We start from the raw sequence: 14,793 nt of genomic DNA, 5'->3' as shown, positions 1-14,793 counted from the left end.
ATGCACCGGGGAAGACGGTGAGCCAGGAGGAGGCTGTGCGTGCCGAGGGGGACTGGGCCCTGCCGGTACCTGCAGGACGATCTTCTTGTGGATGGCAAACTTGGCGATGATGTGGGCCAGCAGCAGGTGCCCGCTATACTTGCAGGCGGGGTCCACGCAGGCCTTGGACAGCAGGCAGGGCCACGCGAAGGTCATGAGGCGGCGCAGCTTGCTGTTGCGGTTCTTGTTGTTGTCGTGGATGTGGTGGGGCGCGTGCTCCACCAGCAGCGTGGCGAACTGCAGCAGGTAGATGCGCAGCGAGTCCAGCATGTCCGCCTGCTTCTCGGGCTCCAAGACCTGAGGGCACGGGCGCAAGGGGGCGCTGCTGGCTCTGCTACGCCTGCCATGCAGGGCACGCACGAGTCTACACATGCACACACGCTCTAGACACACACTTCCCAGGGGCATGCACGAGTCTGCACCTTCGCACACACGCACACACACACACTCTAGACACACACCTCCCAGGGGCACGCACGAGTCTGCGCCTTCGCACACACACACACGCTGTAGACACACACCTCCCAGGAGTACTCACAAGTCTGCACCTTCACATAGGCACACACACTCTAGACACACACCTCCCAGGGGCACTCATAAGCCTATGCCTTCACACACGCATGCACCCACACACTATACACATACCTCGCAGGGCACTCATGAGTCTATGCCTTCACACACACACACACACATTCTAGACACACACCTCCCAGGAGCACTCACAAGCCTATGCCTTTGCGCAGGCACGCACGCACGCGCGCGCACACACACACACACACACACTCTAGACACATACCTCCCAGGGGCGTGCCACAAGTCTACGCTTTCATACACAAACACACTCATACGTGCACACACACTCTCTATACACGTAACATTCTGCTACCTCTGTACCTCCCAGGAGCACTCCACAAGTCTATGCCTTCACACGTGCACACATACACACACTCCATACACAAACCTGCCAAGGGTCACTTGACAAGCCTACGCTTTTACACACACACTCACGTGCACATACCCTCTATACACATACCACTCTGTACCTCTGAACATCCCAGGGTCACTCGACAAGTCTACACACACACGCGCGCGCGCACACGCACACTGTACACAAACCTCCCAAGGGTCACTCGACAAGTCTATGGCTTCACACGCACACTCACACTCACACACACCCACCCACATACCCTCTATACACATAACATTCTGCTACCTCCGTACCTCCTCAAGGGTCAGTTGGCAATCTACTCCTCCACACACACGCATACACACTCACTCATAACACACGTACCCTCTTACACACATAGCGTTAAGCCTTACGGGGATAAACTCAATGACGTTACATCAATTTTCCTTTATTATGGACAGATTACAAACTTGCCAAATTTATTTCAGTGTTGAAGAGGGAGCAGACGTAGACGCTGGAACATAGGGGGCAGGGGGGTCCGAGCCCTCCCACACAAGGGGATTCACGACCGAGTTTCTCAATTTCCAAGAAACTGAGTTATTTTTTTTCCTAGTCAATCATTAATTACTAACTCGTTTTTTAGTATTATTAGAAAATATTACCTACTCCCCAATTCTCTATTCTTAAAAAAAAAAAGTTACACTTTTCCATACAATCAAGGGTCTGACAAATTTCTACATGTGTTTCACGGATATAAGAAAAATGCACACAGAGGAAAATGCTACCTGCCTCTGTGGAGTCACACAGACCGACCACACAATCCAGTAAGAACCCTCACAACCTTCTGCCTCTCAGAAGACCTGTGACGGAAGCCTTCCACAACAGCTGTGTTGTCATCAGGGGGCCCTTTAGTCCCCAACTCCCTCCCTTGGATCTGCGGCTTCACAGAGGCCCTTCCCTGGGGGCGCCAGCCTGCCCTGCACCATTGATCCTCATCGACACTTGAACTCCTGACCCCTCACTGGTGCCGAGTTGACAGCACCCGACTCCAGGATGCAGCCCACAGAGGGCAGCCCATGGCAGGGCCCGAGTCTGGGTCTCCATGTGCCCACAGCTGCCCAGCACAGGGCACACATCAGTATGTGGACCAAAACAATTGCTTGGACTTAGCTCTCACTCCCCCAGGAGGATGGAGCTAGGGTCAAAACTGCAGAAGGACGCCTGTCTTAAGCAGCAGACTATGGAAAGCCTGGCCACGTGTCCTGTGAACAGCCTCCCCTCTACCTGGACCCCAGGCCAGGGGGTGTGGAACCTACTCTCTTCTTCCCAAGGGTAGTAATTCATGGGCCGCGCAAGGAATGAAGGCCCATGATGAGTGAAGCCCCACGGTCACAGCATTCGACCAGCAGCCGTGCATGAACACTCGGCCCAACCACCTCAAGGCAAACTCAGCATCCGCTGGTGAAGTGCACCAGCCCGACCACAGAGCACCATAGGAAGTTCTCAGGAGAACACGATTCCTAAAGCCTCACTTGTGCAACCTGCAAACACCATTGTGCACGAACCAAGACCCAAGTTAATTTCAGACATCCCACTGCCGCAGCATTTCATGAATGTGGCAGCAAAGGGTCACAGTGGTAACTGGTCCAGTCTCACGTCCTCACTGGCTTTTAGTAGATTCTTTTGTAAATAGATCATGAAAACACTACTGACCAGCAACAGGAATTTCTGCAAAACAACCACGACATGTGAATTTTCAACGTGATATATTCTGCTTCCCGCTGAAATCTATTAATCTGGAAAAATTAAGTGATTCCACAGTGAAGCTGCCTTAGTAAGTTCACTAGTAAGAATGAATGCAATCATGAAAAATAAAAGCCGCAGGGAAATAACCTTATTTCGATGAATCCATCACACACACACATCTCCCACACTGTGCGTGGTTCATGATGTCACTTTACTGCAATGAACCCATCTCGCACACACACACACACACCTCCCACGCTCTACGTGGTTTGTGATGTCACTTTATTGCAATGAACCCATCACACACACACACACATACACATCTCCCACGCTCTGCGTGGTTCGTGACGTCACTTTATTGCATTGAACCCATCACACACACACACATCTCCCATGCTATGCATGCTTCGTGACGTCACCTTGGTAATGAACACACTGGTGATGCTCTCGGGGTTATCGCCTTCTGGATTGGGAGGTCCTAGGAGCTGCTCTCCTTCCCCCTTCTCAAAGCTGTATAAGAAAGCAGGATTCAAGATATGCTGCAGAACCTACAAAAAAATTTTAAAATGAAGGAGAAGAAAAACAAAGCCAGGCTCTCTCTCTCTCACTAGGCAGAACCAGCTCGGTCATGCTGCAGCATCCGGGCAGAACTCAGTCAGGGGTGCAGCTAGCAATTTTGTCTTTCCTTCCAGTGGCAACTGTAAAGGCAGGGTAACAACTTGAGGAAAAGAGCAGACCCGTTCACTCTTCTCACCTCAAACAAGTTGTTTTATAAAAGCAAAGGAACTAACACACCACTCGTCAGCATTGGTTCACAGCTGGACCTGCCTCACGTTTCTCAACAATGAAACTTCCTTCCTAAACAGCCCAGACTGCTCTTCCAATGCCAGGAAAGACAGCAGACCATGGACAGAGTGCCCTGGCTCCCGGGAAAACGAGCTCAAGCATCGTGGATTCTCCTGCAGCAACAGAGGGACCTACCTTGGCTTTCAGCTCATCTCCGAAGTTGGGGTCATTGAAGTCCACAAAGCGAAAAAACAGGGCCCGTTTCTGGGCGATGCTGTAGTTTTGGGGAATCTCCTCCTCCATGTACTCCTTTAGGAAGGTCATGTTGCAGAGGAAGCGACCAGTGAAGGCCCGGAGCAGCTGGAACAGCAGCTCGATATCTCCGTAATTCTTCCTGCGTGTTCAAATGAGAGGGCCGTAACTGCCGGGACATCCGACCTACCCTCCAGCTGCTCAGAGCCACAGCCCATGCTCTACAGGCCATGCCTACACACAGGGACCCCGTGACCCACGCCTCAGAAGAGCCCACAGGCACCGGAGCCCAGATGCACCCACTTGCAGTAATTCAGCAGACAGTAGGCCAGCAGCTTGGGCTCCTTCCAGTTGGTGGCCGCCATGTTCTCCTTTCGGTGTCTTTCTTGGAAGGTTTCACTGACCCACACACGCCTCAGCTGGCTCACCAGGGAGTGCTGACTGGCCAGCCAGGAATCCTCGTTTTTAACGATGATACTGATGATCTGCCAAAGAGGAGACGGTGAGGACGCCGGCGGGGCTCTCCCTGCATCCCGACGGCACGTTCAGGGCACCGGCCGTGGTGGGGAGCCGCGCTACCTTGACGGCCTGGAACTGCAGGTCCAGCCGCAGCGTGCTGGTGCTCGGCGAGCCGGGGCGCACTGCGGTCTGGGTGCCACCGGGCAGCAGCAGCGTGATGAACCGGTTGGGGTTGGCCGCCAGCACGTCTCGAAGAGGTTTGGCATCTTTGTGTTTTAAGAAACTCTGCAAACAAAACAAATAGCTGTTTTAAGCTAATCAAAGCCCACAAACTATTTTATATTTTAGATGATATGAACTCTAAGGTTCTTCCTAAATCTGAGGTAGAATAAAAAAAGAAAAAAAGACTACAAAAGCACTCTCTTTAGAAAGTACTTTTTAGACACTTGGTTTTCATAATTAGAGCAGCTCATTTATCCATTACGATCAAAGTCCTCCAAAGGAGGATTCCTGGACCTGAGCTTTTCTCAGCAGGACACGATGTTTCTAATGCTCAAGTTATATCAGAGAAAAATAAAACCTCAACAGTCAACTACAAATTTCAGACTGTAGAGCAGCACCCCAGTCCCAGCCCGGCTCCCACCATGAACATCCGGCTCCACTGGGGGTCGTTCAGCGTCGCCTCCATCATGAACAGCTCCACTGTCTGCGAGGGGTGGCGCGTCAGGAACTTGATCAGAGGTTCTCTGAAGGGACTGCCAGCCTGGAAGACACGCGGTGAAACCTGCACTGTCTGGGGCTCTGAGGTCTCTCCGGTCCAGCGACTGCCCACGGCTCCGTGTGCGCCTTCTCCCCTCATGAGTGGACTGCACGCGCCACAAGCCAACATGAACACCCCACACCTTCCTCTGCTAGATGAACCCAGCTGAAGCATGACACAAAACATTCCCCGTCAAAGACGCAGGAAGAACCGAATGAGCCTGAGCCTGGCCTTTACCTCGATCAACATGGCCCGTTCGGTTTTCATCACGACCTCTAGCAAAGGCTTGACCAGAGTCTGGGGCGCAGCTGGGATCAGATGAAAAAGGTTTATGATGGCAGAGCAGATTTTCATCTCCTAATGGAGAAAGTCAGAAATTAGAAAACAGGCCAATTAATCGCACCAGCCAAAGGCATCAACCTCATACAGACCCTGCTAGGCTCTACTACGTTCGCAAGGCTCGCCAACAGAAGCAGAGTTAACACGTAGAAAGCCACAACTTGCCAACCTCAGCTTCCAGCTGTGGCCGGAGGAAACGACCTGCCCTGGGCTCTGCCAGCGGAGGGAGGGGACCGCACACCTGGTGATGGTGCCACGTCCGCTTGCACGCACGCTGACCAGTGCTGGGAGTGACCTCTCGGGCCGCCGAGGTGAGCCCCCTCGGGGGCAGGGGCTCGTGCCCGTGGCCTGAACATTAGAGGCCCCCACGTGCCGTGACCGCATGGGGTCTCCCCAGTGCAGCAAGTTCTGAGGGCACAGACTTCTTCTGCCCTTAAAACTCAGCCACAAAGTCCTCAAAACATACGGGAAGTCTTTACCCCGGAAATTAACTATCAGCGGGTCTTTACCCCGGAAATTAACTATCAGCGGAAATAAATGACCGGCTGTGGGACTGAGAATTTGCCAAGCAGGCCTGAAAACAAAGCTGACAGACTGCTCCCCGGAATCACGTGCAAAGTGGGCTGCTCGGCGACCAAGCCCCGTCACCCGACTTTGCGTTCTCGGCGTCTGTTCCCACAGTTTTGGGTCCGCGATTCGGGCCACGGGGGCGGAAGATGCCCTGATGTCCCTTGTGGGTGGGGGGGCGCCAGGCACCCAGGCCCCACTGCGGTAAAATGGGGATGGTAAGCGCCAGTCAGGGGCACCGGGTCCCGGCGGCAGTGGAGAGAGCGCTCAGAACGCCTCTTCAAGCCGAGAGGCCAAACGTGAGAGGGGTCAGAAACGAGAAGCATCAGCTCACTGTCACCCCCGGCCTCCCCTGGAGTGCCTGTCTCCAGTGTTTCTGAGTTTGGGGGCAGAATAAGTTAGTTCGATTCTCAAGTTCGAATAACCTTCTAAAAATGGCACTTTCGTCTCCAAGGTGTAGGTTTTCAAAGCCCTGTCACAGAACCACTGCTGGTCTTCGCGTCACCACCGGGAGGGGCGGCAGGAACGACAGGCGTTACCACCCCCACTTTACAGAAGAGGCCAGCGCGGAGCTGCGCCCCGGTCCCAGGCCATAGCGCTGGGCCCACCCGAGGGCGCTGTGCGCGGCAGACACACACGGGGGATGGGCGCGGGCAGGGCCATGGAGGCAGCTGCTCAGTCAGACGTGTGCAAGAAGGACGAGAACGCCTCCCGATTTCTGGCAGGCCTCCTGCATTCTTTGCGGTGTCTCCTCTCAAGAGGCTGTTAGATGTGTGAGTTCATACAAACGGTATGAGAGCAAAAACCCGAGGGAATCAGAAAAATTGAGATGTGGCGATTCTAGCGTGTAGGAAACAAAAGAACTTAGAAACCGGCTTAAAAAGGTCCTAACAGGAAACATGCGTGGCCCCCGGACAGTTCACGGCAACGGTGGGACCGATACAGGCCCGCCACAGACAGACAAGTACGCTCACTGCACTCAGGCACGACACACTCCGTCCACCACAGAACCACGAGTCACGGCAAAACCAAGGACGACGACAACCCCTCCTGCACCTCCACTGGTTCTCACCTCTACCCCTTCCACGGCAGGCTGAACCAAAACAAAAATTACAGCATGAAAAAAGGCAACGCAAAGGTAAACACAACAGAACAGAAAAGGAAATATAAACTGTTCTTCACAGTGCAAGTCACAAACTGACTGTTAATAGGTTGTTCTCACCTCAAACTGACAGAATGGAGACAAGGAGCATCTCCCGCACTCTGAAATGCTCTCCTGAGGATGGGGAGGAAAATCATCTTTTTTCTATTCATGTTATTTACACAGAACTTCCCGCACACTCAAAACAGTCAGGGTTGTTGGGGAAAACAAGACAGTGAAGACAATTGTCAAGAAAGCACACGACAGTTAACAGATGCGCAACAGCAAAACATACACCGTCCACCCTTCAGATGTCAAAACAGCTCTTCCGATGCTGTCACGGGGAGTGCGCTCTTCCCTAAATTTAACAAACAAAGAGTTTTGGAATTCTTGTCCGGGGGAGAAGCTGTAAGACTTTGCTGTATGCAAATACATTTTAAAAAACTGTTTTGTTTAGAATCAGTCATTCAAGATTTTACGTGAGGGCTAAGACATTTAAAAAAAAACTTGCCCCGCTGAAGCTGGGGCTTAATCCCTATCAATCAGGCATGTTTCAGGCCTGCACACTCAGAAGAACCCACAGGCCATGACACCACCCACTGGATGGACATCTGGGTTACCTTGTGAAGTGAAGCTGTGTGCCTGGGTATGTGTGTGTAACAGGTGGTCACGAGTTCTCCCCCGTAAGTTCAACGCCAAACAGGCAAACCTCCCTAATGTGGTGATAATGCAAAGCTCGGATCATCAGGGGTGAAGATGTCATGGGGAATGACTATTTTTATTCAACTTTCAGCACATCGTCAGTTACAGTTTCTCAGCTGGGCAATGTTATTTGGAAATCCAACCAAATAAACTGCTCCTCAATCTGTGGAGCACCCACTGAAAACCATCAGGGTTCAAGAGCAGAAAGGAAGCTTCGCTCTGGGCTCACACCAGAAACCACAGCCGCTCTGCCTTGGACCCAAAACACCGTGGCCCCCGAGTGCAGAGCCGTGACTCCCTCAGCAGTGAGATGCTCTCGGGGACGTGCTCACTGCTGAGCAACAGGCTTTAGCAGGAGCTTAGCCAACTCCCAGTATCCATGGCCCCAGCCCTTGTGCAACTGGCCCCCATAGCATGTAAGCTTCACTGAAACTTTGTGGGATCTTTTTGATATAATGTAAGTCGTTCATCTACCTGCTAGGGCTTAAATGTTTATTGTAAAATTGGCTGTAAGTTTCAGAGAATTAACAGCTAACTGTAAAAGCAAATATAAAATTTAGAGCAAAAACACAGCTCTCATCTGTATAGAGGCACTCGTGCCTACTCCCAAGAGCTCAGCTTTTTCAAACACACTCCGCGATTCCCCCATGAGGATTTTCTGGGTTTTTTTCACCTATATACATAAATAACAAACCTTCAAAGAGGTTATGGATGGTTTGACACTTCTAAAGAAAGTTTAAAATCCTGGTTCAGTTTTGCTTGTTGGCTGTTTAGAAGCAGCAGGAAACAAGACTCACAGAAAAAGAACATCTTGACACAGAATGGTTAACACAAAGCATAATAAAGCCAAAATAAAGAAAATGCAAGCTGGGATGAAACAGAGCATCCAACAAATAGGCACAGGAGCATGGAACACCACGTTAATGATGCCTCTGCAGAGCTCGGGAACCCCTCATCGGGGTACTGCTGCAGTTCCACGGGGCAGAACAGGAGCTTGTGGAAACACAGCCCACCGAGAGGACAGACATCAACTTAAAAGATATTTTAAAAGAGTATTAACATCTGTGAATAAGATTAGAGTCAAATCAGCAAGAAGCATTCATTTAGCGACCCACGTCGGAGCCTTTAAAAGATTTAAAGTGAAAGTGAAGTCGCTCAGTCATGTCTGACTCTTCGAGACCCCATGGACTGTAGCCTACAGATTTAACTAAAGTGGTTTTCCCTCGAAATTGTAAAAAATTATGTTTTGATGTACGGGCCATCTGGCCTTTGGGCAAACAACGGGGGTGGGGGATTCAGACCTCGAGAACACGCGTGCCAGGACTCACGTGATGCTTCATCACGTTGTCCTCGGGGCGTGGTGAAGGCCTAAGACCTCTGCTCAGCTTATGAGGCAATGAGGGCGGAAAGCAGTGGGAACAGCAGCTGAGCACTGCACCCCCGTGCAAACGACAGCTGCCAAGAACCGTCCAGAAAGCACGCTTTATTCACTTTAAAGAAAAGCTAGTAAAAGTGAAATACTAACATGTCAAGCTTCCCAGGATTCTCATTAACAAAAACATCGTGTTAAAGTGAACAAAAGGGAGATTTTTTTAAAGAAACACAAAAAGGAACGTTCAATGATTAAGAGAAATAAAAGCGAAAATGTAACGCTAACAAAATATGTGTAACAGGTTACATGGACTAGAGTCACACACAACTAAACCTCTGACCGGGATTTAATTAAGAGCATGGCTCCGACGTTCGCATCACTAACGGCAGTGCCCGGCGGCGGGGCTGCCCCCGAAACAAACGAGTCACTCACATTTCCGTCACTCCTCTGGCCCCCTTTGTGGGTGAGGACCACCACTTCCATCCACTTTCGCAGATGTTGCTGTTGAAAAAAAAATACATCCTTAGACATTTTTTTCTTGACAACGGGAGCATCTCAATTCCAAAATAGGTGAAAACCTATATATGATCAATTCCCAACCTACTCAACATGAGAATGGCGATGTTTCTAATTACTGAAATAGTGCAGCCAAATGAGTGATGAGAGTAACATGTTTTCTTATGTTCTATCAACAGGAAGGCTGAATTTACCCTGATACAGCAGGAGATGTCCTACAACTGGTCATTCCAACAAGAGGACCTGTATTCCAGTTACTCTGTGCCGTGGCGGTCCCCCGAGTCTGCCTGGAGCCAGCAGCCAGGCTAGGCATCAGGGCAGAGACATGACCAAGCAGACGGCACCCCTAGCCTGTGAAGCTCCAGTTTACAGCAGGGGAAACGAGGTAAAACTCAGGCATCCGCCACGTGACAGGAGCAGGAACCAGCTACAGGAGGGCCCCACAGAGGCGGCCAGGCCGGAAGCATAGGGAAGAGCATTCCAGGTCGTATGCGTGTAGACCGGTAGGTACATATCTGTATCATATATGGAAGCCTGAAGGGAAGGGGCCTTGCAATTTGGAGAATGCACTTACATTACACTCTACTATTAGGGCATCACTTAAAAATTTTAGGACCAGTCAATTCCCAGTTAGGTATTTGGGCCATGGTTCATTTCTTTGGTATCTACAGACATGAAGAAACCAGCAAGTGAAGCTTAGAAGCTGCATAAAAACATGCACGTTTGCAGTAACGTACTGCAAAATCGTAAAGTTAACAAATTATTTATAAATGTTTATTTACAGAATGCAAAATGAAGTTAATAGCTGAAACTCCTTCATCTGTCTACTCCTCGGGTTTAAACACTTTTCAAACAGATCTTTTATTTGCATAGCTATTTCCTTGCTAACTGTAAAAACTCAAAAAGATTTCTAAAGCCCTTACAAGTTCTTCACTGCATCACTGTCGACAAAGGCCAAAGACTGGGAACAATCAAGATGGTCACCAGCAGGGAAAGAAGCGGTAGAGTCTGGCACGTCCCCGCCACGGAACACTATGTGGCCATAAGACAAGGATGAAGAGGCACTTCGCACACCCATATGAATGATGGGACGGTAAATATAAAAAGAAGGAAGGATGGATGGATCCCACATCCCTTTGTGGGAAGGAATCAAAAAGACGTATGTCCCATGACAAACGGGAACCACCTCTAGAAGGACACAGGGGAGACTGTTCCTGCTGGCTGTCTCCCGGAAGAGGAGCTGGGAGGCTGGAGGGCGGGGATGGGAGGGAGGCTGTTCACAGTACCCCCTCCACACCTTCGGAGCTGTAAGTCATTTAAGTGTGTAATTCACTTTTTTAAAAAGTTTAACCTTTCAGGTTCATCATACACGTCTGGCTTACCATCATCTGATCACAAAATTTATCATTGAAGGAGTTTGGGAAGAGCCTGGTCACCGAGGTCAGACGATTGACGACGTTGAGCGTCAGGCTCCGATAGTCGCCCAGCATCATCAAAAGCGGGCGCATGTGAGTGTGGATCTGGTCTACTTCTATGGTAGCGCCTTCTAAAAACTATTAACAGAGAGAGGTTAGGGGGGAAAGATACCAGAGTACGACTCATACTAACCAGAACTCAGTCAAGTCTATCTGCAAGTTTCTGCTTTCCCACAAGTTTATGATGAAATGAGGAGGACTGGGCATTCCTGTTTAATTTTTCAAGAGTTCAGGATGGCTATGAAATAGGTAGAGATGCTATTACACTCCGGGGTGGGATGAACCACAGGCAGACTCCTGAGATACAGACAAAGTCAACAGGACGAGCTCAGTGTGGAACTCCCACCCGCCCAGCCCCACTCACCTTCCTCATGCAGGCTTCTCCGGCCTCCTGGAGCTCGCTGTTGGTTGAATTCAGGGCTTTGAAGAGCGCAGCAATGATCTTCTCTCTGGACTGAGGAAGATAATTGCAGGCCGCAAGCGCATCTTTAGGGAGAGAAATCAACATGATTTTCATCATTCACCTGAAAAACGTACAGCAACAGCCTCGTCTAAAGGCTTTATCAACCAACAGACACATGGGTCCCTAAACTTCTTTCCTAATAACCCGGCTTCCTGCAAGACAAAAGAACGCGTGGCCTTCTACTCACAGGGTCACTGTTATCCATGAGTGACTATTATCTAACAAGGTAACAGCCTGCCAGAAAGCCCACGATCAGTCTTACTGTCCAGATAAATGGAGGGGTGAAAACAGGGGTGAAGGGGTCCCCAACGACACCCTGCCCCCAACATGCCGCCCAGGCGCAGGCACGGCAGACCAGTGGGCACGTGCACGGCACTGACACTGAGGGCGGGGCCGCGGGCTCTGGCGAAGAAGGGGACACTCAGCTCAGTGTCCCCCCACTATCTGCGCCCCAATCTGCAGGGGGGTCAAAGGCCTTGAAAGGCAGACATTCTCAGGACAGAGGACGTAACTTGAGCCTGTATGTTACAGCTTACTTAAGCAGTAATGTTCTAGCTCGTGTGAAACGCGTGAGGGGTGCCCCAAGGAGAGGAGCCCCAACAGGAGGGGTGAGAAGACCCCCTGCATCCTCCCTCACGCTGGCCTGCCATGTCTTGAGCTCCATCCTCAAGTTCTGCCTCTCAGCTCCTCTACCTCTAATTCAAGGAGGATTCTGGCAATATTTCATTAAGTCATTAAGTGTGTAAAAGTCAACAAGAGACAAAGTTAACCACTGGGTATTTATCAAAAAGGAGGAAATGACTGTTTCTAAGTACGAAGGCAAGTAGTGTATTTTCCTAAATTATGTACAATTCCTGTGCTAAACAATGATGACTGACATTCTTAATGAAAGCCTGGAGACAGCAGGAGTCTCAAACGCTCCTAAATCACTAAAAAGTCTAAAAAGATCTAAATACTTTGATTCAGATGAAAATGGCAAGATGTGAATGGTGTGACATCACTCTTAAACCAGGAAATTAGAGATACACCTTAGAGAAATGTTCAGTTCCCATAAGAGGGCTACAAAGAGTTTACAACACATAAAATGCAGTTTACTAGAGAGTAGAATAATTATTTAAATCCTAGCAATCTATACAGTCCAATGACATCTCATTATGCAGCCTGATAAATACACCAACAATTTTTTTTTATTCCCCCTTAGAGACCATAGAGAGTCAGAAAAATCAGACAACAAAAAAAAGGCCATCGGTCCCCCTCCACTTCTGTGCCCGGTAACTTGTTTCAGATTTACGTGTACTTACTTAAGGCTGCAATCCGTAAAGGGACAAGCGATGGAAGGCTTTTATAACAGGGCAGCTTTGTTAAAGCCGAATCTTCAGCCTCGCACAAGTTCAAGAGCTGCAAGAGACAGAATGATGTAATTCGGCCTGCTCTCACTGTGAAGACCTTGCAAGTAACAGGACACGACCATCAGCCACACGTGACACAATTAACAAACCAAACCCAAATCCTGAGGCACTTAAGTATCCAAATGTCACTGGGCTTCCTTATTCTAAAGCAAAACTCAGTCAACCTCTGTGAAATAAATTTTTTGGCACTCTGATCGGCTCTGATATCATCATGCTTTTTCTTTACACAGAGGGTCACTCTATCTAAATGCAAATTCCACAATGGGGGGACAATGCCTTGTTCAGAGCTGTTTCCCAATGCCATTGGCCAAGGCCCAAGAAATAAACACGCTGTATTTCAAGTGTTTGAGCAGTAATACTTTTTCTTTCTTTTCAAGCACACAGAAGCATAAGAAGGAAGTATTTTATTGCAAATATATATATATATATATACACACACATGGAGTATAATGCAGATACTCCAGCAGCTAGTCTTCCAGACATTTCACCAAACCAGTACACATTTATATATGTACTGCCTAAAATACTATATATGGTGTTCTATCAACTACTTTCTCCTTCTACTGACATCCTGGACAACTTACATAAGGGCTATAACCAAGGTATAAAAAAATAAATAAATAAAAGCTAGAACACATGATCAATGACCTCATGTCCAAGTAAAAACAAGGGACTTTAAAGAATCAAGAGGCAAGTTTTTTCATAGCTGGAAATTCAGACTTGGTGTGCATAAGCAAGAACTTGCTTCTTATGACTTCTGGCTCAGTTTAGTCTGACAATGCCTCCAGAATAAGTCACATCTTGAAACCATTTCAAATTGGGCTAATCCACAGCTCATTATCAAGTCTAAGCTGATGTCTATGGTTTGACCACATCTATAGCTGCGTTCCTATTCAGCACTGTCTAGTATCTGCCACGCTGTAATATCGACAGTGACAAGCCCGCGGAAGGGGCCATCCTCCACTGCCTGTTATCTTGGGGTCAAGGGGCAAGTCAAGTCCACCAAACAAAACGAGAGACAAGCAAGGCAGTGCCGTGATGAGACGCCAGGTTCTAACACAACTGCGGTGGCTCCAGCCTAAGCTCTCCAGCTCGCCTGCGCTGGGGCTCCGGGTGCCTAACAAACCCTAAGGCTCAGGTCCGGCGCCTTCAGAAAGAGAGTGCTCAGGCTCTGTACTTCATGTGGTACTACCGGAGCCAGGTAAGGGCGCTCACGTGAAGTGAGGTCTCAACAGGGCATGACACACTCAAGTCTGATAAACTTAATAAACGGAGAGCCTGCTGACATGAGTGACAGAGGAGGATGTACAGTCTTGGCTCTGAAATGCACTTCACAGTCCTGAAGAGCAAGGCTCCCCGTGAAGGCTAACAGAGCTCCAAGGACTCAGCAACCCCCACCTCACTGGACATCTCAGCCACACGCCTGCCTCCTCCCCGGCCCAGGCGACAGCCGGCTCCCTGCAGCCACAGCCCCGCCTCCGTGCGGACCGGCTGCCCGCCCAGGCCGGCCCTACCTCAGTGTAGAACACCTTGTGCTCCACCACGTTGAGGTCCATGGTGAAGAGCCGGGGCTGCAGCGTGGTGCAGAACGTGTTCCCCTCCATCAGCCCGATCTGGGCGTTGGCGGGCTGGTGGCGCAGCAGGTGCTTCTTCGGGGGGACCATGTCCTGGAGGACCTGGGGGAGACACAGAGGAGGCACCGCTGATTGCCGCCTCTTAAAAAGCAAACACCTCAGCGCAAGATCCTAAGCTAGTGAGCAACCTGAACACCGTAACTGAGATCAAGTTCTCCCAGACAGCCCTCAGTTAGGAAAAGGAGGAGCTGCTTCAAGCGCTGACGCTGGGTCGTGGAGAGACGCA

At 49.8% G+C, this 14,793-nt stretch overlaps 1 protein-coding gene across 12 annotated transcripts in view; it reads right to left on the bottom strand.

Moving 5' to 3' along the window:
* TRRAP (transformation/transcription domain associated protein) overlaps nt 1-14,793 on the bottom strand; it is a 90,882-nt gene that overhangs the window by 41,234 nt on the left and 34,855 nt on the right. For 7 of the 12 annotated variants that reach the window (XM_086373947.1, XM_086373953.1, XM_086373951.1 and 4 more), the window contains exons 27-39: nt 14,448-14,609; nt 12,826-12,922; nt 11,426-11,547; nt 10,969-11,139; nt 9,503-9,571; nt 7,078-7,131; nt 5,187-5,306; nt 4,833-4,952; nt 4,310-4,474; nt 4,034-4,215; nt 3,674-3,872; nt 3,112-3,240; nt 70-336 (exon numbers count right to left, since the gene is read on the bottom strand). In XM_086373947.1, coding sequence (XP_086230073.1) covers nt 70-336; nt 3,112-3,240; nt 3,674-3,872; nt 4,034-4,215; nt 4,310-4,474; nt 4,833-4,952; nt 5,187-5,306; nt 7,078-7,131; nt 9,503-9,571; nt 10,969-11,139; nt 11,426-11,547; nt 12,826-12,922; nt 14,448-14,609 — 1,857 coding nt within the window. The remainder of the gene's footprint in view (nt 1-69; nt 337-3,111; nt 3,241-3,673; nt 3,873-4,033; nt 4,216-4,309; nt 4,475-4,832; nt 4,953-5,186; nt 5,307-7,077; nt 7,132-9,502; nt 9,572-10,968; nt 11,140-11,425; nt 11,548-12,825; nt 12,923-14,447; nt 14,610-14,793) is intronic. The other 5 variants (XM_086373952.1, XM_086373955.1, XM_086373958.1 and 2 more) reach the window with 1 other exon arrangement.

This window comes from Bos grunniens, chromosome 25 (assembly GCF_055505025.1).
Source record: "Bos grunniens cultivar Pamir isolate PY7600 chromosome 25, Bosgru_T2T1.0, whole genome shotgun sequence".
Lineage (NCBI taxonomy): Eukaryota > Metazoa > Chordata > Mammalia > Artiodactyla > Bovidae > Bos > Bos grunniens.
This window is presented reverse-complemented; position numbering and strand designations above follow the sequence as displayed.